Genomic DNA, 21751 nt, shown 5'->3' with positions numbered 1-21751 from the left:
TGTTCCAAGTCCTCCGGTATGTTAAGAATGTTGTAAGGTCCGAGCTGCTGGCAAAACGGCTGGGTCTGGGGGTTTCCACTCCCCCCTCCGGACAGCAAAATCGGCAATCTTCCCCCCCCTCCTCCGGGGGCTCAGCTGAGGCAAATAGCTGCGCCCGAAAGCAGGCGTGGGGGGGGGATGGCCGGCGAAGGACGTAGACGGAAAAAAAACACAAAAAATGAAAAGAAAAATCAAAAAAGCGTCTGGCCCGGTCGGGGGGGGACTAAGGCAGGTGCAAAAAGTAAGAAAAATCCGGGCCAGGGGGCTGTAGGAAAGAATAGAAAGCAGATAGCTGAGGAGCAAGCGAAAGACGTTCCGTTTCCTAACAGGGAAGGTTCCAGAACAATCAGGAACCTTCTGGAGACAATTAAGACAGGCTGATTAGAACACATGCAGCCAATCAAGAAGCGGCTAGAACCAATTAAGGCAGGCTAATCAGGGCACCCGGGTTTTAAAAAGGAGCTCACTTCAGTTTGTGGTGTGTGTGTGTGTGTGTGAGGAGCTGGGAGCAAGGGGTGCGAGGAGCTGAGAGTGAGAACATGGACTGTTGGAGGACTGAGGTGTACAAGCATTATCAGACACCAGGAGGAAGGTCCTATGGTGAAGATAAAGAAGGTGTTGGGAGGAGGCCATGGGGAAGTAGCCCAGGGAGTTGTCGCTGTTGCACAGCTGTTCCAGGAGGCACTCTAGACAGCTGCATTCCACAGGGCCCTGGGCTGGAACCCGGAGTAGAGGGTGGGCCCGGGTTCCCCCCAAATCCTCCCAACTCCTGGTCAGACACAGGAGTCGTCGACCTGGACTGTGGGTTCAGAAAAACGGCCAAGCTGAGGGCTGCCGTGAAGCTCCAAGGCAAGCAAATCTGCCAATAAGCGCAAGACCCACCAAGGTAGAGCAGGAACTTCGTCACACTGGGCAAAAGGTTACACATCTTGTCTTGAGCAATTTTCCTCCTAACAGAAGATTTATTTTAAAAGTTATCAATTTGAATTTCCATTTGAAATAGAAATAATTACCATCTATACCGGGTCTCTATTCTCATATATGCTATTTCTCTCACATATTCCCACTCTAATTCCTTTGGAGTGAGGTTTTAATTTCCGGATTAGTCACCATTTCCGATATAGTGTGTGTGTGGGGGGGGGGCAGGGAGAGAACTAGAAGAAAACCTGCATTATATTGTAATACTGAAAGTGATCACATAATCAGCCTCTTACATTACACTAACTTCATGTTTAATTTCATTGTCGCTGGTAACAACTTATTCAAAGATTACAAAATATAAACTTATAGGGCAGTTTTCTCTTATTTCCCATTTCCACCCAGTGAGCTTTGTGTGAAGTCACATTCTCCCATAACCTAGGAGCCTTCCATTTCTGAGGGTTCATTTCTCCCTGGGTCTTCTCCCAGAAGTGTGGGTGGAAGGGGTCTCACACAACGTGGGAAGGTTGCCATCATGAGAAAAAGCCACCTGTGCTCTACTTTCACACTTTCTAATCTTCCAGAGTAGCAGGAGGCGGAAAAGTGAGACACATGCATTAGACTCTAGAGCAAAACGAAGAGACCAAACCACAGACTCGGGACTCAGCAGTCATGTATCCTGCTGTCTGAACTTGGAATCTGACACATTCCCTCATTAGCTACCATGATTTCCCCAGCATGGAAGTGCTTCTTGTCCAGTGAGGCAGCCAGATTGGAACCCATAGGCATGGGATGGCTCTGAAGGAATCAGCTGTTTCTCTCTGTGCTTCAGGAAACTTTGGATCCAAAGAATAAAAGACAGTTGTTCCCAATTGCATCCTGGCATCTTTTAGAAGTGCGATCAATGCCACTTCACTAGGGAGCAGCATTCTCAAAACAATTTCACTGGGCCACAGGTCACCATAGCGTCCATCTCTAGGGTGAAAATCAACCACTAGTATCTGCAATTTCTATCTGAGTTCTTGTCAAATCGTTGACCTTACTTGGAGTAATTTTACACTTCTCTGGTGCAGAATTCTTCACCAACCACACAACATATCAGTAGCAATAGTGAGGTATAACTTCCCCAAGTATGCCCTTTTACCTCCTTAATCTGGTGGCACAGATTTAAAATAGGAACTAAATGCAGGTGCGGCTTAGAATCCCTGTAAGACACCAAATGTCAGGTATCTATTCAAAATACGCATCTTTCTGCAGCTCTATCACATTCAACATGGATTTCATTTTCTACACGTTTGCAGCATCTCCCAGGGGTGAGCTGAACAGAAAGGTCACTTCCATCTTTCCCATCTCTACCATGATAGGGATTGCATTTCCCAAATAATAGTGAACATGCATCTGATTATGAAGGAGAGATCTTCAGGAGAGACCTCCTGCAGGGCCTGGGCCACAACTGCTTTGGGAGGCAAATGCATGGGTATTTTGCTTAGTTACAAGTCATTTACTAGGGAATCCTCTTCCCAGCCCTTTAGAGAAAATATTGACCTAACCAATTGAACAATAGGGGGGATTGAGATGGTGATGAGGAATAAGGGAATCCCTCTGACTTACCCTATCTTCTTCTGTGGTTACAAAGGGTGAAATGACACTTTTCGCTATCTCTGCAATGCTCCTGCTCTTTGTTACAGTTCAATATATTTTAAGGGAGGAAAATGGTAGTAAAAGTATCTGCTCTCCAGCACAACCTGAAGCAACATCAGAGCAACTGGGAATGAAACCATTTGTTCCCAAAGGGGGAACTTGATGACCAACAATTGATTTGAAATGGGAGAACAGTATAACTGGGATGCTCAGGGTTTGTTTAGACTAGGAAAAGTGATGGAATTTAGGTCAGGTCACGGGGAAAGCTACTGCCAACCACTGCACCTCAGCTGCATCTGCTCTACAACTATAATTGTCTTTTTACACCAAGATCACTAATGTGAGCAGCCAACACCATGTACAGTCCTAGTGGATGTACGGCACGGTTAGTTTTTGCCTCAGTGTAGCTTGTTGGGAATCAAACCTCTCTCTCCCACCTAGAGCTGAAGAATGGTCCGAGCTGGAGGGTCCTCTATGATGAGATAACTGGCTCTGTGGACATGGGGAAAGTGGTGGAGATGATATATCTTTACTTTAGCAAAGATTTTGATATGGTCCCCCACAGTGTTCTTGCCAGCAAGTTAAAAAAGTATGGATTGGGTGAATGGACTATAAGGTGGATAGAAAGCTGGCTAGATTGTCGGGCTCAACGGGTAGTGATCAATGGCTCCATGTCTAGTTGGCAGCTGGTATCAGGCAGAGTGCCCCAGGGGTCGGTCCTAGGGCCAGTTTTGTTCAACATCTTTATTAATGATGTGGATGATGGGATTAATTGCACCCTCAGCAAGTTCGCAGATGACAAAATGGGGAGAGAGAGGTAGATATGCTGGAGGGTAGGGATAGGGTTCAGAGTGACCGAGACAAATTAGAGAATTGGGCCAAAAGAAATCTGATGAGGATCCAACAAGGACAAGTGCAGAGTCCTGCCCTTAGGAAGGAAGAATCTCATGCATTGCTACAGGCTGCGGACCAACTGGCTAAGTAGCACTTCTGCAGAAAAGGACCTGGGGATTACAGTGGACGAGAAGCTGGATATGAGTCAACAGTGTGCCCTCGTTGCCAAGATGGTCAATGGCATATTGGACTGTATTAGTATGAGCATTGCCAGCAGGTCGAGGGAAGTGATTATCCCCCTCCATTCGGCACTGGTGAGGCCACACCTGGAGTATTGCATCGAGTTTTGGTCCCCCCCACTACAGATGGGATGTGGACAAATTAGAGAGAGTCCAGTGGCGGGCAAAGAAAATCATTAGGGGGCTGGGGCACATGACTTACGAGGAGAGGGTGACGGAACTGGGGTTATTTAGTCTGCAGAAGAGAAGAGTGAGGGGGCATTTGATAACAGCCTTCAACTACCTGAAGGGTGGTTCCAAAGAGGATGGAGCTAGGCTGTTCTCAGTGGTGGCAGATGACAGAACAAGAAGCAATGGTCTCAAGTTGCAGTGGAGGAGGTCTAGATTGGATATTAGGAAACACTATTTCACTAGGAGGGTGGTGAAGCACTGGAATGGGTTACCTAGGGAGGTGGTGGAATCTCCATTCTTAGAGGTTTTTAAGGCCCGGCTTGACAAAGCCTTGGCTGGGATGATTTAGTGGGTGTTGCATCTGCTTTGAGCAGGAGATTGGACTAGATGACCTCCTGAGGTCTCTTCCAACCATAATATTGTATGATTCTATGACACACTTTCCTACAACTCAATAGAAAAGATCAGAGGACTGACCCCAAAGAAGGATGAGCTGCAAAAAGCAGAAGCAGGCAACTCATCTGGGGGGAGCTGAGAAACCATGGTGAAGACGGTTGAAAGATCACTATGTGGCAATTAGCAAATGTGATTAAAAAAAAAAAAAATCTTTGGCCAGCCCTAGTCAAGACATTTATTACAGTTCTCTCTCATGTGGATTTTCTGATGTCTAATAAGGTTTGAACTCTGATTGAAGTTTTTCCCACACTCAGAGCATGTGTACGGTGTCTCTCCTGTGTGGATTCTACGATGTGATATAAGATTTGCGCTCTGATTGAAGCTTTTTCCACATTCAGAGCACGTGTAGGGCATCTCCCCTGTGTGGATTCGCTGATGTGTGATAAGCTGTGAGCTCCGATTAAAGCATTTCCCGCACTCAGAGCACGTGTAGGGTTTCTCTCCTGTGTGGATTCTCCAATGTCTGACAAGGTGTGAGTGCTGACTGAAGCTTTTCCCACACTCAGAGCACGTGTAGGGCGTCTCCCCTGTGTGGATTCGCTGATGTGAGATGAGGGCTGAACTATCAATGAAGCGTTTCCCACACTCAGAGCATCCATAAGGTCTCTCACCCGTGTGGATTCTCCTATGTGTGATAAGGTGTGAGCTCCGATAGAAGCGTTTCCCACACTCAGAGCATCCATAAGGTTTCTCACCTGTGTGGATTCTCCTATGTGTGATAAGGGCAGAGTTCTGATGAAAGCTTTTCCCACACTCGGAGCATGTGTAGGGCATCTCTCCTGTGTGGATTCGCTGATGTGAGATGAGGGCTGAACTATCAATGAAGCGTTTCCCACACTCAGAGCATCCATAAGGTTTCTCACCCGTGTGGACTGTCTGATGTGTGATAAGGTGTGAGCTCCGACTGAAGCTTTTCCCACACTCAGAGCACGTGTAGGGTGTCTCTCCCGTGTGGATTCTACGATGTGTGATAAGGTTTGAGTTCCGATTGAAGTGTTTCCCGCACTCAGCGCACGTGTAGGCTCTCTCTCCTGTGTGGATTCGAAGATGTGTGATAAGGTGTGAGTGCTGATTAAAGCTTTTCCCACACTCAGAGCACGAGAAGGGCGTCTCTCCTGTGTGGATTCTACGATGTGTGATAAGGTGTGAGTGCCGACTAAAGCTTTTCCCACACTCAGAGCATGTGTAGGGCCTCTCTCCTGTGTGGATTCGCTGATGCGAGATGAGGGTTGAACTATCAATGAAGTGTTTCCCACACTCAGAACATCCATAAGGTTTCTCACCCGTGTGGATTCTCCGATGTGTGATAAGGGCAGAGCTTCGATTGAAGCTTTTCCCGCACTCAGAGCAGGTGTAGGGTTTCTCTCCAGTGTGGGTTCTCCAATGTGTGATAAGGGCTGAACTCCGACTGAAGCTTTTCCCGCACTCAGAGCAGGTGTAGGGTTTCTCTCCTTTGTGCATTCTCTGGTGTGTGATAAGGTGTGAACTCCCATTGAAGCTTTTCCCACACTCATGGCATGTGTAACGTGTCTCTTCCAAGTTGATTCTCTTGTGTGTAATAAGGTCTGAGTGGCAAGTGAAGTTTTCCTCTGGCCTCTGCCGAGTCTCACACGCTTTTTCTTTTTCTGGGAGTCCACAACTCCCGGAAACATTCCCTTTGGATCTTCCTGAGAATGTCAAATGTGGTTCTACTTGGTCAGCATCTTCCTGCTGGGGTTTCTCCTCCTCATTCTCACTCACCATCCCATCACCTGATGGGAGACAGAGAGAATACAGACATAGGTCACTCCCTGCACCGAAGAGAAAGAAAATCTCAGAGAAAGGTATGGAAAAAGGGATGAACAAACCAAAATATGTGCGGGAGAGATCAAACCTATCTGGAGCTGATTTTTCCCAAACCTTTCCCCAGAGGAGAGAGGAAGGGATTACCTTTGGTCCGCATCTCACCAGAACACTCAGGGGAAAGCTACATTGGGGAGGGACCTGCTGCCAGTTGTCAAAGTATAGGTGGGAAGCCATAAGTGACCTCTGCCTAATGATTCCACATCTGCAGGGAACAATCCTGAACTTGGAGAGCTCACAAGATCTTTGTAGGGCATCCCAAGTATTCACGGACAGTTTTTGGGTTGGTTTAACCAATTCCTCACCTGCGCAGGCAGCTCTCAGGAGCACTTCTTTCTCAGAGCCGTGGAGGTCTGGGACCCATGGCTCTTCCCCTTGTTCCAGTTGTGAGATCACATCAGGTTTGGAAATTGGAAACCCTACTCAAGGCAAAGAAAACAAGGAAGGTCAGTGGAATTTGTCAGATACTTGTCACAAAGAATATTCCTTGGTTTTAAGACCAGCTCATTTTTAAGCAGTAACATCCCAAGGCCAGCTTCCTTGGCTCAAAGTGCCAGGAGAGTTATTATTATTATAAATCATATTCATTATCTTAGTGCCTAAGAACCAACTAAAAGTGGGTCCCCATTCTGCTAGGCACAGTACAAACACAGAATAGTAGACGGCCTATTCCTGGAAGAATTTACAATCTAAATAGACAAGACAGACACAGAATGGGGGAAGGGATAGAACCCACTGTGAGAATATAGATATTCAGGCCTGCCTGTAAAGCCTACACTTTAAGAACTTAGATGTATTTTTATCACTTAGCAAGTTACAGGGGTATAAAAACAAAGAATCAAAATCAGTCTGCTTGTGTATGGGCCTTCTACTAAATACTAAATACTGATACTAAACTGGGAGGAGTGGTAGATACGCTTGAGGGGAGGGATAGGATACAGAAAGACCTAGACAAATTGGAGGATTGGGCCAAAAGAAATCTGATGAGGTTCAATAAGGATAAGTGCAGGGTCCTGCACTTAGGACGGAAGAACCCAATGCACAGCTACAGACTAGGGACCGAATGGCTAGGCAGCAGTTCTGCGGAAAAGGACCTAGGGGTGACAGTGGACAAGAAGCTGGATATGAGTCAGCAGTGTGCCCTTGTTGCCAAGAAGGCCAATGGCATTTTGGGATGTATAAGTAGGGGCATAGCGAGCAGATCGAGGGACGTGATCGTTCCCCTCTATTCGACATTGGTGAGGCCTCATCTGGAGTACTGTGTCCAGTTTTGGGCCCCACACTTCAAGAAGGATATGGATAAATTGGAGAGAGTCCAGCGAAGGGCAACAAAAATGATTAGGGGACTGGAACACATGACTTATGAGGAGAGGCTGAGGGAGCTGGGATTGTTTAGCCTGCAGAAGAGAAGAATGAGGGGGGATTTGATAGCTGCTTTCAACTACCTGAAAGGGGGTTCCGAAGAGGGTGGATCTAGACTGTTCTCAGTGGTACCAGATGACAGAACGAGGAGTAATGGTCTCAAGTTGCAGTGGGGAAGGTTTAGATTGGATATTAGGAAAAACTTTTTCACTAAGAGGGTGGTGAAACACTGGAATGCGTTACCTAGGGAGGTGGTAGAATCTCCTTCCTTAGAGGTTTTTAAGGTCAGGCTTAACAAAGCCCTGGCTGGGATGATTTAACTGGGAATTGGTCCTGCTTCGAGCAGGGGGTTGGACTAGATGACCTTCTGGGGTCCCTTCCAACCCTGATATTCTATGATTCTATGATTCTCTCACTAGGATAGTCTGAGGCCTTGCTCTTAGGCGAAGGCCTTTGGCTAAGCAGCAGGGGCAGCCATAATCTGAGAAGCACACAGTCACATCATTACATCCCAAACCAGTCACATTGAAATAGGGTGGTATTGGGTTGTTAGACGATCCTGTCCTAATAGTTCCCATCACCACCAGATAAAGAAACGGATCTTAAAATGGTTAAAGAAAACTTCATTTGATAGCATCCTGTCTGGCAAGAAATCACTTATTAATGGTTCTGGTTGTGAAACCCTCATTTCTGTATTGCTTTATATTTATGTCCCACACTTTTCTATTGTTAACCTGTCTGGTTCTCTAATTGTTTCTGTCTGCTGTATAATTAATTTTGCTAGGTGTAAGTTAATTAGGCTAGTGGGATATAATTGGTTAGAGAATTATATTACAATATGTTAGGATTGGTAAGTTAAATTTCAGTACAATGATTGGTTAAGATATAGATGAGAATATTACTATATGAACTGGAGGGGAAAGGGAAATTGGAATCATGTTTGTTAAGGGAGGGAACAGGGACACAAGCAAAGCTCTGCGGCATCAGAGCTGGGAAGAGGGACACAGGGTAAACGCTCTGCAGTGTCAGAGCTGGGAAGAGATACACGGGGTGAATGCTCTGTGGCATCAGAGCTGGAAAGGGAACAATGGGGAACAGACTCTTTAGGCATATAGACATAAACCCAAGCGGTGTGAAGGGCTTTGGAATATGGAGTATTCCAAATATGGAGTATTGCTTAGAAACTAACCCCAATAAACCTTGCATAATCTGCACTTCGGACTTCTGGTCATTTGCTGATTGCTGTCTGCGTGACAAGAACCAAGAAAGTGGGAGGCTGAAGGGAAAGCCCTCTAACAAAATGATCATGACCTGAAAACCAAGAGGTAAGCCTTTAAGGAAGATTTTAATACACTTTGGAATGGATCAGGGATTCCCACGAGGACTGATGAGTGGGCGATGGTAAATACGCATTCAGATCCCTTTCTTGTTTTATATCTTTTCCCTGTAAGGCACGCTGACATGGATCCTTAGGATCTGTGCAATGCCCTGGCTTTTAAACAGTCCTTGGGAGTTGCCCCTTGAGTGCACTAGACCCCCAAGGGGTCCCACTCTTCCACAAGGATGGGCCGTGGAGCTTCAACACCAGAGACTGAGCCTCTGGCTTCAACGCTTCCCTCCAAGGAGCCTGGAGGGAAGACAGCTTGCGGCTACTGCAGATGGGGAGAGGGGGGACAAGACTCTCTCCAAATTCTCACTCCTGTTGACCCCGACTTGATTTTATGATCTATGACCTAGTCAAGGAGTGGGCAAACTTTTTGGCCCAAGGGCCACATCTGGGTGTGGAAATTGTATGGCAGGCCACGAATGCTCACGAAATTGGGGGTTGGCGTGTGGGAGGGAGTGAGAGCTCTGGCTGGGGGTGTGGCTCAGGGGTAGAGCCAGAAATGAGGAGTTCAGGGTATGGGAGCGGGTTCCGGGCTGGGACAGGGGGTTGGGGTTTGGAGAGGGGTACAGCTCCGGCTGGTGGATGCGGTCCCTGGGGTGGGGCTAAGGATGTGGGGTTAGGGGTGCAAGAGGGTGCTCCGCGCTGGGACAGAGGGGTTAGGCGGGTGGGAGGGGGATCAGGGCTGGGGCAGGGTGTTGCGAAGCAGGAGGGGGTCAGACTCCAGTTGGCGCTTACCTGAAGCAGCTCCTGGAAGCAGCGGCATCTCCCCCCTCCAGCTCCTACACGGAGGGTCGGCCAGTCAGCTCCCATTGGTCGCAGTTCCCGACCAATGGGAGTTGTGGAGGTGGTGCTTGGGGTGGGCACAGTGTGTGGAGACCCCTGGCTGCCCCTATGTGTAGGCTGGAGCGAGGACATGCTGGTGCTTCCAGGAGCTGTGCGGAGCCAGACCACATGTGGAGCGGGGCAAGCCCCTAACCCTGCTCCCCGGCCGGAGTGCCAGAATGGGGCAAGCCATTGCCCCTGCTCTCCAGGGCAAGACCCTCTTTACCATATTTATCTTAGTCTAATCGTTATGTGTATTGATCCTTGCCTACGATTTCAATTATAACCGTCTGTATTAAATCAAGTTTCTGTCTGTTTCACCAAATTCCATCTTCTTAATTAACTTTCAGTAGCCATGGACAAGGGCAAGTTGTACCCCAATACGTAATCTTATAGGTGTAAAAAAGGTACAGGCTACAGTACCACCCTGTGACATCATCAGCGTGCCCATTTGTGCCTGGGTAGCGGCTCTGCTATGGTAGGGAGGAATGCAGCAAGGACTCAGGATCGGTGGCCGGGGTCGCTGTGCATAGAGATGGGGAGGTTATATGGGGAGGGGGGTAATGAGAGAGGGAGGTCAAGAGTTAAAATAATATTTGGGGCAAAAAATGTATAATGAAGTGAAACTGAACAGAAATAAAACTGGAGTGTAGGCTCTAAACCAACAAGGCTTGGGTAGGGATTTGGGGTCTGGGATCCCCCACAGCTCTATATCCCAAAATCTCCCTCCCACTGACCCAACCAGCCCACTTCCTGGGTGCCCTTCCTCCACACTCCTCTCCCCTTCTTCCCATTACTCTCAGCCATCACCACCTTCCAGCACCTTCGGAGCTTCTTGTGTTCCCTCCTCGTCACTCACTACCTCATCCCTCCCTGATGGTTCTTAGCTCTAATCCTGCACACACCTTCCCCATCTCCTAGCACCCCAGAACTATCTACTCCCCCCCTTCTCCTCCCCTCCCACAGCTCTGTTCTCTCTTCACCCATGGGGTCCTGAATGTCAACATTATACGCTCTCCTATCAAAAGAGGAGCTCATCTGACTGTCACACAAGCCATGCATGAGCCATACACCTATTTACTCAATTTAGAATTCTACAGGTGGCATATTTTCCTCTTAAAATGAGGAAAAGACATGAAAGCTACAGTTATTAATGTCATTATTAATGTGTCCAATAAGGATATATAAAATGCAATTTTTAAATGACTGATGGTACCAAAAGGCACATGTCCAAAAAAGTTTCTAGTGGGTGGGAGATAAGGCAAAAAAGGGGGGCAAGGACACTTGTCAAAACTTGTATGAGGAATAAAGGTATAAAGTTATTACTACTCAGGTTCTTTAGAGACCCCACAGCTTCTAATAGCCCAGGGGACAGGACTCCTTACCCAGCAAGACCACTGTCTCATAGTTCTCCTGCATGATATCTCTGTAGAGGGCTCTCTGAGTGGGGTCCAGCAGAGCCCCCTCTTCCCTGGTGAAATACACAGCCACCTCCTCGAAAGTCACCGGCCCCTGAAAGAGCAAGAGTCCCACATTCAGTACTTGCTTCCCCACTCACAGCCCCACTATTCACGGAACAGCAGCGCCAGGTAAATGGAAGCTCCGGGAGGCACATGTTAACAGAGTCCCACCCCATCTTGCTTAGAGCAGCCAGGATACTTCACAGGGTAGAAAGAGAGAACCTTTGTGTCTCCCAGCTGACAGATGGAGGCAGGGTCTTCACATTTATCACATAGCTACTAGTCAGAGCTTGATAGAGGAGATGGAGCTGTCTCTGGACCGTGCTGGTGGCTCCCTGGGAACTGAGTTTGGAACAAAGGAGTCCTGCCATATGGAACAGGTACATAAGGTGGGGTGTGACATCATCTCTTGGCCTCATTCCCCACACAAGAGAACTCCTGGAAACACCTAAGGAAGAAAGACTGAACTGGGGGAAGTGCTGGTCCCAGGGTAAAGGGATTTCTAGCTTGTGTATGAAAACTTGGTGGACTACTTGTATCATCAGTCAGGGTGAGAAACTGTGAATTCAGATTCTATCCATCTAGCACGTTAGGCTTAGTTAGTTTGAGTTTTTGGTTATTTGCTAAGTAATCTACTTTGATTTCTTTGCTCTCACTTATAATTGTTGGGGATATGTTAGGGTTAAGTAAAAGACCTGGGAAGCTGCTAATGTGCTGACATGGCATTAGGGGACAAAGACATAAGGAGGCAGTAATTCTTTGCTTAATAAATAAGGTGCCATATTTTTGCTTTCCCTGTTGCTTGTAAGAATTGATAAGGATGCAGCTGCATGAGAAATCTAGTTGTCGGAATGAATGCCCTTCATGTGAAAGAAGGTAAAATAAATGTTATCTCTCCCTCCCTTCCTTTCCCAGCTACATAAACAAGCCCTGGTTTATGGCCCCTTCCTCCCTCCCCTGAGAATTGCTCATTGCCCCTTCCTCCGTCCTCTGAGAACTGCTGATTAAGGAAATTTGTGGCAAGACATTATTGCAAAGAACTGTATTTTCAAGGTAAAAATGCCTGTATGACATGCGTAATGCTGTGAATAATAGATAGGGGTGGGTATACTAATAGTATGGGTGTTTCTATTACTTAATAAGGGTTTTGGGGGTGTTGTAACAGATATAGGCATTTACATACTAATTTAGATAAAAGGAGTGTGACGTAAGTAATCCAGCGCTTACTCGATAATTGGGTCGAGGGGAACAGGCATCGCAATAAAGAAGCCTGTACTCATATCCGCCTCCAGGTCAATCTGCTCCTTTTTTCTTCTAACAATAATCACGTAAAATCTATCTTTCTGTAGTTAATAAAAACTTGTGTTATGCTTTATCTTAACCAGTGTATTTTGAGTGAAGTGTCTGGGGAAAATGTCAGCTTGGTTAGCACAAGCTTGTTGTGCATATCTTTCCCACATCAAGGGGAAGGCAAACTATCTTACTGAGCTTACATTATAGAGATCCCTGTGCACTATAAGATGGTATAATTCTGGATTTATACTACAGCAGGTATGCAAAGTTGGGGAGCTGGGAAATTGGCTGTTGTCTTCTATCTGTCATTGAGTGACTTAGGTAAAGCACTCAGGTAGCTTAGTTAGGTGTATGGTGCCACCTGCTGTCATGTTGGGTGATAACAGGTCCTGGAGAGGCTGGCTGAATCTCCAGCAAAGCAGTGTGAGAAGGGCCAGACCAGCTTGAGGGTTAGAAGGCACAGCAGTTCCCATAAGCACCCCAGACTGCACCCTGGGGGTGACAACCCATCACACCCTACATTACACAAGTCTCAGCAGGTTTGTCACATCCTGTCCCCTCCCTTTCTCCACCCTAGATATTTCCTGCCTCCCACCACCTCCTGCAGCTCCCACCCTCCTATGCCTGTACTGCTCCTCTCCCTCCAAGCAGAACCCACCACCAGCTCCCTGATAATCTCTTACCTGAGCCAGCTCCATTGCAGCCATTTCCTTCCCCCTGGGAGGATGGGATGATCTGGAGCGAAACGTGGACGTTACTCTGTAGCCTGACAGGGTGAGAAGGGCAATGTGAGAGAATTTAGACAGGGCTTTTGTCCATTTCACATGCCGATTCCCCCCAGGATTTTTCCCTGCTAATGGACATTCTAGGTTCTGCCACACTGTGAAGCACAGAGTGACCTTATTCCAGTGCAGGCCTAGCCCCCTCCCACCAGGGTGTAACCCTCTGAGACAGGGCGAAACCCTGCCAGTAACAAAGTCTCTCTGTTACACTTATGCTCAAATAAATTTGTTAGTCTCTAAGGTGCCACAGTACTCCTTTTCTTTTTGCGGATACAGACTAACACGGCTGCTACTCTGAAACTTATTAAGTCTGTGGACAATACCAAGCTGGAGGGGTTGCAAGTGCTTTGGAGGATAGGATTAAAATTCAAAATTATCTGGACAAACCGGAGAAATGGTATGAAGTAAGTAGGATGAAATTCAATAAAGAGAAATGCAAAGTACTCCACTTAGGAAGGAAAAATCAGTTGCACACATTCAAAATGGGAAATGACTACCCAGGAAGGAGTACTGCGGAAAGGGATCTGGGGTGTCATAGTGGATCATAAGCTAAATATAAGTCACTGTTGCAAAAAAAAAAAAAAAAAAAAAGGAAACATCAGTCTGGAAAGTATTAGCAGGAGTGTTGTAAGCAAGACACGAGAAGTAATTATTCCGCTCTACTCGGTGTTGATTAGGCCTCAACTGGAGTACTGTGTCCAGTTCTGGGTGCCACATTTCAGGAAAGATGTGAACAAATGGGAGAAATTCCAGAGCAAAGCAACAAAAATGATTAAAGGTTTAGAAAACATGACCTTTGAGGGAAGATCGACAAAACTGGGTTTGTTTAGTCTGGAGAAGAGAAGACAGAGGGGACATGATCACAGTTTTCAAGTAAATAAATGGTTATTACAAGGAGGGAGAAAAATTGTTCTTCTTAACCCCTGCGGATAGGACAAGAAGCAATGGGCTTAAATTACAGCAAGGGTGGTTTAGATTGGACATTAGGGAAAACTTCCTAACTGTCAGAGTGGTTAAGCACTGGAATAAATGATCTAGGGATGTTGTGGAATCTCCATCATTGGGGATTTTTAAGAGCAGGCTGGACAAATAACTGTCAGGGATGGTCTAGATTAAATATTTAGTCCAGTCTTGTGTTCAGGGGACTGGGCTAGGTAACCTTTCAAGGTCCCTTACAGTTCTATGAAACAAAGGACAGAGAAGAACAGAATCCAAGGAGTCGCTTTGGGGGATTCTCCCTGTCATTGTCCCCAAGGCAGCTGTCTCAGGGTTATAAAGTTGTTTGATACTCCAGCCTTTATACAGTCTCTCCTAGGAGTGCCACCTTTCATGGGCTGGGCCTAGTTTTAGCTCTTGGAAAGCGTGACCCTGGGAGCTATGAGATTGGGCCTTCTTGCCTAAGCACACCTTGTTTCTTTCTGTGCCTCCCCAGTGAGTTCAAATGAGTAGAGACCCCTGATAGAGATTGTAAATCTAAGAGCAGCCCACTGTGTCAGAACAATCTAGCTCAGTGGCCAATGCCACGTGCATCAGAGGGAATGAACAGAACAGGTAATCATCAAGTGATCCATCCCCTGTCACCCATTCCCAACTTCCGGCAAACAGTGGCGAGAGACACCATTCTTGCCCATCCTGCCTGTGACACTGGCAGATGAGGTGTTCGCTCTTGCAAAAGCCCCCATGTCTTAACTGAACGGGGACAAACGCAGAGCTGGAATCAGTCTGGCTCACCTGTGTTAGTATTGTTAAAACATGTATGAGAATTATAAGAATGTGTTTAGACTTTATTAAGTCTGATTTGTGTCCATTTATTCTTCTACGTAGAGACTGTCTGGTTTGGCAAATGTACATGGCTGAGGAGCATTGCTGGCATATATCACATTGGTAGATATGCAGGTGAACGAGCCTCTGATAGTGTGGCTGATGTGATTAGGCCCTATGATGGTGTCCCCTGAATAGATATGTGGACACAGTTGGCAACGGGCTTTGTTGCAAGGATAGGTTCCTGGGTTAGTGGTTCTGTTGTGTGGTGTGTGGTTGCTGGTGAGTATTTGCTTCAGGTTGGGGGACTGTGTGTAAGCAAGGACTGGCCTGTCTCCCAAGATCTGTGAGAGTGATGGGTCGTCTTTCAGGATAGGTTGTAGATCCTTGATAATGCGTTGGAGAGGTTTTAGTTGGGGGCTGAAGGTGACGGCTAGTGGCGTTCTGTTATTTTCTTTGTTGGGCCTACCCTGTAGTAGATTACTTCTGGGTACTCTTCTGGCTCTGTCCATCTGTTTCTTCACTTCAGCAGGTGGGTATTGTAGTTGTAAGAATGCTTGATAGAGATCTTGTAGGTGTTTGTCTCTGTCTGAGGAGTTGGAGCAAATGGGGTAGTATCGTGGAGATTGGCTGTAGACAATGGATCGTGTGGTGTGGTCTGGATGAAAGCTTGAGGCATGTAGGTAGGAATAGCGGTCAATAGGTTTCCGGTATAGGGTGGTGTTTATGTGACCATCGCTTATTAGCACCGTAGTGTCCAGGAAGTGGATCTCTTGTGTGGACTGGACCAGGCTGAGGTTGATGGTGGGATGGAAATTGTTGAAATCATGGTGGAATTCCTCCAGGGCTTCTTTTCCATGGGTCCAGATGATGAAGATGTCATCAATGTAGCGCAAGTAGAGTAGGGATGTTAGGGGACGAGAGCTGAGGAAACGTTGTTCTAAGTCACCCATAAAAATGTTGGCATACTGTGGGGCCATGCGGGTACCCATAGCAGTGCCGCTGATTTGGAGGTATAACATTGTCCCTAAACGTGAAATAGTTGTGACTGAGGACAAAGTCACAAAGTTCAGCCACCAGGTTTGCCGTGACATTATCGGGGATACTGTTCCTGACGGCTTGTAGTCCATCTTTGTGTGGAATGTCAGCCACATTATCAGAGGCTCGTTCACTTGCACATCTACCAATGTGATGTATGCCATCATGTACCAGCAATGTCCCTCTGCCATGTACATTGGCCAAACTGGACAGTCTATACGTAAAAGAATAAATGGACACAAATCAGACGTCAAGTATTATAACATTCAAAAACCAGTCAGAGAACACTTCAATCTCCCTGGTCACTCGATTACAGACCTAAAAGTGGCAATTCTTCAACAAAAAAACTTCAAAAACAGACTCCAACGAGAGACTGCTGAATTGGAATTAATTTGCAAACTGGATACAATTAACTTAGGCTTGAATAAAGACTGGGAGTGGATGGGTCATTACACAAAGTAAAACTATTTCCCCATGTTTATTCCCACCCGCCCCCCCCCCACCACTGTTCCTCAGATGTTCTTGTCAACTGCTGGAAATGGCCCACCTTGATTATCACTACAAAAGTCGTCCCCCGCTCCCCCCCGCTGGTAATAGCTCACCTTACCTGATCACTCTCATTACAGTGTGTATGGTAACACCCATTGTTTCATGTTCTCTGTGTATATAAAATCTCCCCACTGTATTTTCCACTGCATGCATCCGATGAAGTGGGCTGTAGCTCACGAAAGCTTGTGCTCAAATAAATTTGTTAGTCTCTAAGGTGCCACAAGTCCTCCTTTTCTTTTTGCGGATACAGACTAACACGACTGCTACTCTGAAACCTGTCTTTAGACTTTATTGAATGCTTGAGAGTCAATATCTGACTAGCTGCATCGGCTATGTAAATCACCAGACAGGAGAGAGACTTTATCTATGTGAAGTGCTGATTGGCAACAGAATGCATGACACCCTGCCTGGCAGGAAAGGTCCATCAACACCAGATAGACTATTATGGGGTGTTAAAGAAGACAAAAGACTGTTGTTGTGCTCTTGACTTCCCATTAGCTGAGTTTGCAGCTCAGAGCACGTGGCAGGAAGGGGACAAAAACCCATACAGAAGGAACTGATGATCTGTATGCTGCTTGGACTGTGGGGGGCAAAGTTTCTAGGGATAAGCAAGAGATCCCCAGCTGCTTAGCCTGGGTTAGTCCTAAAGAATATGGAGAGATTGCTTATTATAGAAGCTTCTATTACCTTTTGAAATTTAAGTCTGTAACTCATCTGAATCAAAATGATAACCTGCTTTAACTTTAAAAACAACTCTCCTTTCCTTTCAAGTAAATCTTAATAAAGGTTATTACAGGACTGGCTACAAGTGATGTCTTTGTTGGGAAATCTAAGGTTCAATTGACCTATGTAAGTGACTGGTCCTTTGGGACTGGCAGTAACCTGAACATTGCTGTGATTCATGGCATAAGGCAGTGGTTCTCAACCAGGGGTCTGGAGCCCTCTGGGGGGCCGCGAGCAGGTTGCAAGGGGGCTGCCAAGCAAGGCCAACATTAGACTCACTGTAGCCCAGGGCAGAAAGCTGAAGTCCCAGTACATGGGGCTGAAGTCTGGGGCCCTGAGCCCCACCACCTGGGGCTGAAGCCAAAGCCTAAGCAATGTTGCTTTGTGGGGGGCCCTGTAGCATGGGGCCCCAGGCAGTTACCCTGCTTGCTACCCCCTAACACCAGCCCTGGCTTTTATATGCAGAAAACCAGTTATTGTGGCCCACTTGGGCCGTGGAGTTTTTATAGCATGTTGGGGGGGCCTCAGAAAGAAAAAGGTCAAGAACCCCTGGTGTAAGGGACCATCTGTCACAAAGGTGAGCTCACCTGCATGGTGAGATCTACGGGATGACCCAAGGGGACTCTCTGTGATTCCACGTTAATACACTTACAGTGCCTGAAGCGTTTACACTGGATTCTTGATTGGTGAAATCTACATACAGACCTCACAACCAATTTGGGGTTTGTGCCCTGCTTCTTACCAGTCTGCCTGAGGCTGGTGCTCGTGCTCTCGAGTTACTGAGGACAGCGTTACAGAGAGATGGGGTGTGACTTCCCCAAGGTCACTAAGCAGTCTCTACGTCAGTGAGAGAGCCAGGAATAGACCCCGGTAACTCCAGAGCCCCATCACCCGCAGCTTGGAAAGGTCCCCAGGCCCCATTGTATTAGGCTGCAGGAAGACGTGGCTTGTCCATGGATGCACAGGCTGTCTTGGCAGGGCAGCTCAGCTGCAGTCCCTGCACACAGCTAGGGGTGTGTGTCATGGGTCAGGAGAAGTCAGTGTCCAGTCCTGTGGGGCTGTGCTCCAGCACTCACAGCTGACCCTCCATTACCAGCTGCACTGTTCAGCCAGCCCCAAGCTTCTGTGAGGCCACTGTCCCCCCAGAAAGCCTTCAGACGGGGACATGGCGCACCAATGCCAATCAGAGTGCACTAGTGTAAATTCTGCCTTTTCTAAGGGTTTGCACCAGTGCCTAAAACACCAGTGTGGCAGAGACCTTAAGTACCCACAACAGCAGTACGGTGGCACTAGAATTGGGATCTATTTCTAGCTCTGTCACGGACTGCCTGGATGACCTTGGACACGTCAAAGTTTCTCCTCCCACCTTTAGTGTCTTTACCTAGCTGCCCACTCACTGGGGGTCTCCTCTCTCTCCAGAAAAAAGAAAAGGAGGACTTGTGGCACCTTAGAGACTAACAAATTTATTTGAGCATAAGCTTTTGTGAGCTACAGCTCACTTCATCGAATGGCTGCTACTCTGAAATCTCTCTCCAGAGCTGCTCACCACTTAAATCTGTGTAGGTGTCCCCAGAGCTAAGGTAGTTCCGCTCTGGAATAGTCTTAAAAGGGTGGCTGCCAAGTCTCTTTCCCTGGAAGTTCTGAAGAACAGGCAGGACAAACCTCTGTCAGAGATAATCTACATATACTTGGTGCTCCCTCAGCCGAGAGAGGTGGACTTGATGACATCTTGAGGTCCTGTCCAGCCCTACATTTATATGATGCTATGCAATATATACGTATAAAACACAACATACAGGGAAAAAAACCCTACACAACATGTCAGGCAATTCAGGGGGGAAAAAAAAACAAAAAAACCCCACTACCCTCGACACCATGAAAAGACAGTACAAAGAGGGGGGGGGGGCAGGGAAGCAAAACAAGGCAAACTAATACACCCTAGGACAAAAGTACACAACGGAAAAGAGCTCAGCTCAAACCAACACAACACGGGCACCAAACAAGCTGAGGCAAAACTATGCAACACAACATGGTGCATCACAGTTCCAAATGGCACCATGTAAAGCAGCTCAGTATAGAACACGACACAGCACAAAAGGGAATTATTTCAGTGTAGGCCTGGAAGGGACCTTGAGAGGTTGTCTACGCAAGCCTCCTGTGGTGAGGCAGGACCAAGTATCCCTAGACATTCCCAGACAGGTGTACCTCCAATCTGGTCTTAAAAACCTCCAGTGAAGGAAATTCCACAACCTCCCTTGGAAGCCAATGAGATGCAAACACAGACCAAAACAACGCTGTACACACAGAAGCTGGGCTTGCGGTTAAGGGGAGAGGCAAGGATTCAAACAATCTGGGTTCGGTTCCCAGTTTTGCCCCAAATTCTCCATGCGAACTTGAGCAAATTACTTCAGCTCTCTGAGTTTCAGTTTCCCCATCTGTAAAATGGAGATTAGCCTCCCACCATTTGCACGATTTAGCCTTTGAGCTTTTTGGGGCAAGGAATCTCCGTCGCTGTGGGCACGTCTACACTGCAGTTAGACACCGGCGGCCGGCCCGTACCCGTTGACTTGGGCTCACACGGCTCAGGCTGCGGGGCTGTTGAATGGGGGTGTCGATCATAGAATCATAGAATATCAGGGTTGGAAGGGACCCCAGAAGGTCATCTAGTCCAACCCCCTGCTCAAAGCAGGACCAATTCCCAGTTAAATCATCCCAGCCAGGGCTTTGTCAAGCCTGACCTTAAAAACCTCTAAGGAAGGAGATTCTACCACCTCCCTAGGTAACGCATTCCAGTGTTTCACCACCCTCTTAGTGAAAAAGTTTTTCCTAATATCCAATCTAAACCTCCCCCACTGCAACTTGAGACCATTACTCCTCGTTCTGTCATCTGCTACCATTGAGAACAGTCTAGAGCCATCCTCTTTGGAACCCCCTTTCAGGTAGTTGAAAGCAGCTATCAAATCCCCCCTCATTCTTCTCTTCTGCAGACTAAACAATCCCAGCTCCCTCAGCCTCGATGGTCCGGCTTGGGCTGCAGCCCAAGGTCTGGCCCCCTCCCACCTCGCAGGATCCTACAGCCTGGCTCCAGCCTGAGCCCAGACATCTACACTGCCATTAAACAGCCCCTTGGCCTGAGCCCGGTAAGCCTGAGTCAGCTGGCATGGGCCAGCTGTGGGTTTTAAATGACAATGTAGAGATACCCTTGGCATCTCTTCATCCCCCATCACAATGGGGACCCTGATCTTGCTCAGTATCTGTGCAGAGCCCTGCACAACAGGGGGCCTGATCTCATTTGGGGTCTCTGCAACTCCCAGCATTACAGGATCCCGGATTTTGTTTGGGGTCCCTGCAGCATCTGGCAAAATGTGGGTGCAGGATCTGTGCAGTGTCCAGTACAGTGGTGGGGCATGATCTTCATCAGGGTCCGTGCAGGGCCAGGCCCAACGGGGACACAGATCTCAGAGGAGGTCTCTGAAGTGCCCAGCACAACGGAGGCCGCAGTCTGGGCCGCAGTCGTGCGCTGCCTGGCACAAGGGGGGCCGTGATCTCGGTCCAGGCCTCAGTTTTCCTGGCACAAAATGGGGGTCTGATCTCACTTGGGTCTCCGCAGCTCCAGGAACAACCAGGTCCCTGATTTTGTTTGCCGTGTCCGCAGCGCCTGGCACAATGGGGGCCTGATCTCACTTCGTGCTGACGCAGGGCCTGGGACAACAGGGGCCCGGAGCTCAGCCAGGGTCCCTGTAGCCCCCCGGCCCGACAAGGTCCCTGCTCTCGGTCGGGGTCCGTGCAGTCCCTGCCCCAGACTCGGTCAAGGTCCGTGCAGCGCCCGGCACGCGGGGGAAGGGGGGGGGGGGATGGGAGCCCCGGGTGACGTCCCTTTCGCTGGGGAACCCCGTGGGGCGGGGGGCCAGAAGGTCACTGGCTGTGGGGCGGGGCCGGGGTCTGGGACCAGCAGGCGGTGGGGGGGGGGATGGGCGGGGGGCTGCTGGGTTGGGGGGGGGGAAGTCTCCATGGGGGGGGGGCTTGCTCCTCCCTCCCCTTCCTGGGCCCCCCCCCCCCAGCCCAGGGGACGTGACGTGGGGGAAGGGGGGGGGTCACCCCGGCCCCCCCTCGCTGCTGTGGGGACAGAAAGGGGGCAGGGCGGGAGCGGGGGGGGGGATCTCAGCCCCCCCCTCCTCCTCCTCCCCCGCCGCCTCTCCCCGCTCCCCCGGCCACGTCCGGGCTGCGCCGACATTTTCCCCTCCCCCCTTCCCTCAGGTCTCCCCCCCCCCCGGGCTCGCTCCGGTACCTGGAGGCTGCAGCGCCGCCGCCGCCGCCCCGCTCTGCGCATGCCCGGCGCCGGCAGCCACACAACCCGCCAACGGCCCCGCACGAGCCCGGCAGAGCCGCCGCGCGCCTTCGCAGCCGGGCCCCCCCCCCCACCACCACGTCACT

At 48.5% G+C, this 21751-nt stretch overlaps 1 protein-coding gene across 1 annotated transcript; it reads right to left on the bottom strand.

Annotated features, from left to right (window-relative positions):
• Nucleotides 1-1249: 1249 nt before the first annotated feature.
• On the bottom strand, nt 1250-21721 carry LOC311514160 (uncharacterized protein). The gene is made up of 5 exons (XM_084616589.1): nt 21606-21721; nt 13148-13230; nt 11097-11223; nt 6446-6559; nt 1250-6049 (listed from the first exon to the last, which is right to left on the bottom strand). Exons 2-5 carry the CDS (start codon nt 13169-13171, stop codon nt 4461-4463), a joined length of 1854 nt encoding a protein of 617 aa, XP_084472715.1. The 5' UTR covers nt 13172-13230; nt 21606-21721; the 3' UTR covers nt 1250-4460.
• Nucleotides 21722-21751: the final 30 nt, after the last annotated feature.

This window comes from Lepidochelys olivacea (assembly GCF_965140295.1).
Source record: "Lepidochelys olivacea isolate rLepOli2 genome assembly, chromosome: 28".
NCBI classification, from domain to species: domain Eukaryota; kingdom Metazoa; phylum Chordata; order Testudines; family Cheloniidae; genus Lepidochelys; species Lepidochelys olivacea.
The sequence above is the reverse complement of the archived record's forward strand: the minus strand, read 5'-3'. Positions and strand labels throughout refer to the sequence as shown.

Excerpts from the sequence above, each read along its gene's own strand:
- LOC311514160 (XM_084616589.1), bottom strand. The coding sequence starts at position 13,171 with ATGGCTGCAATGGAGCTGGCTCAG. Across the intron at positions 6,560-11,096 it reads TGAGACAGTGGTCTTGCTGG|GGTTTCCAATTTCCAAACCT; the intron begins GTAAGGAGTCCT and ends TGCCTTGAGTAG. Across the intron at positions 6,050-6,445 it reads CCTGAGAGCTGCCTGCGCAG|GTGATGGGATGGTGAGTGAG; the intron begins GTGAGGAATTGG and ends GTCTCCCATCAG.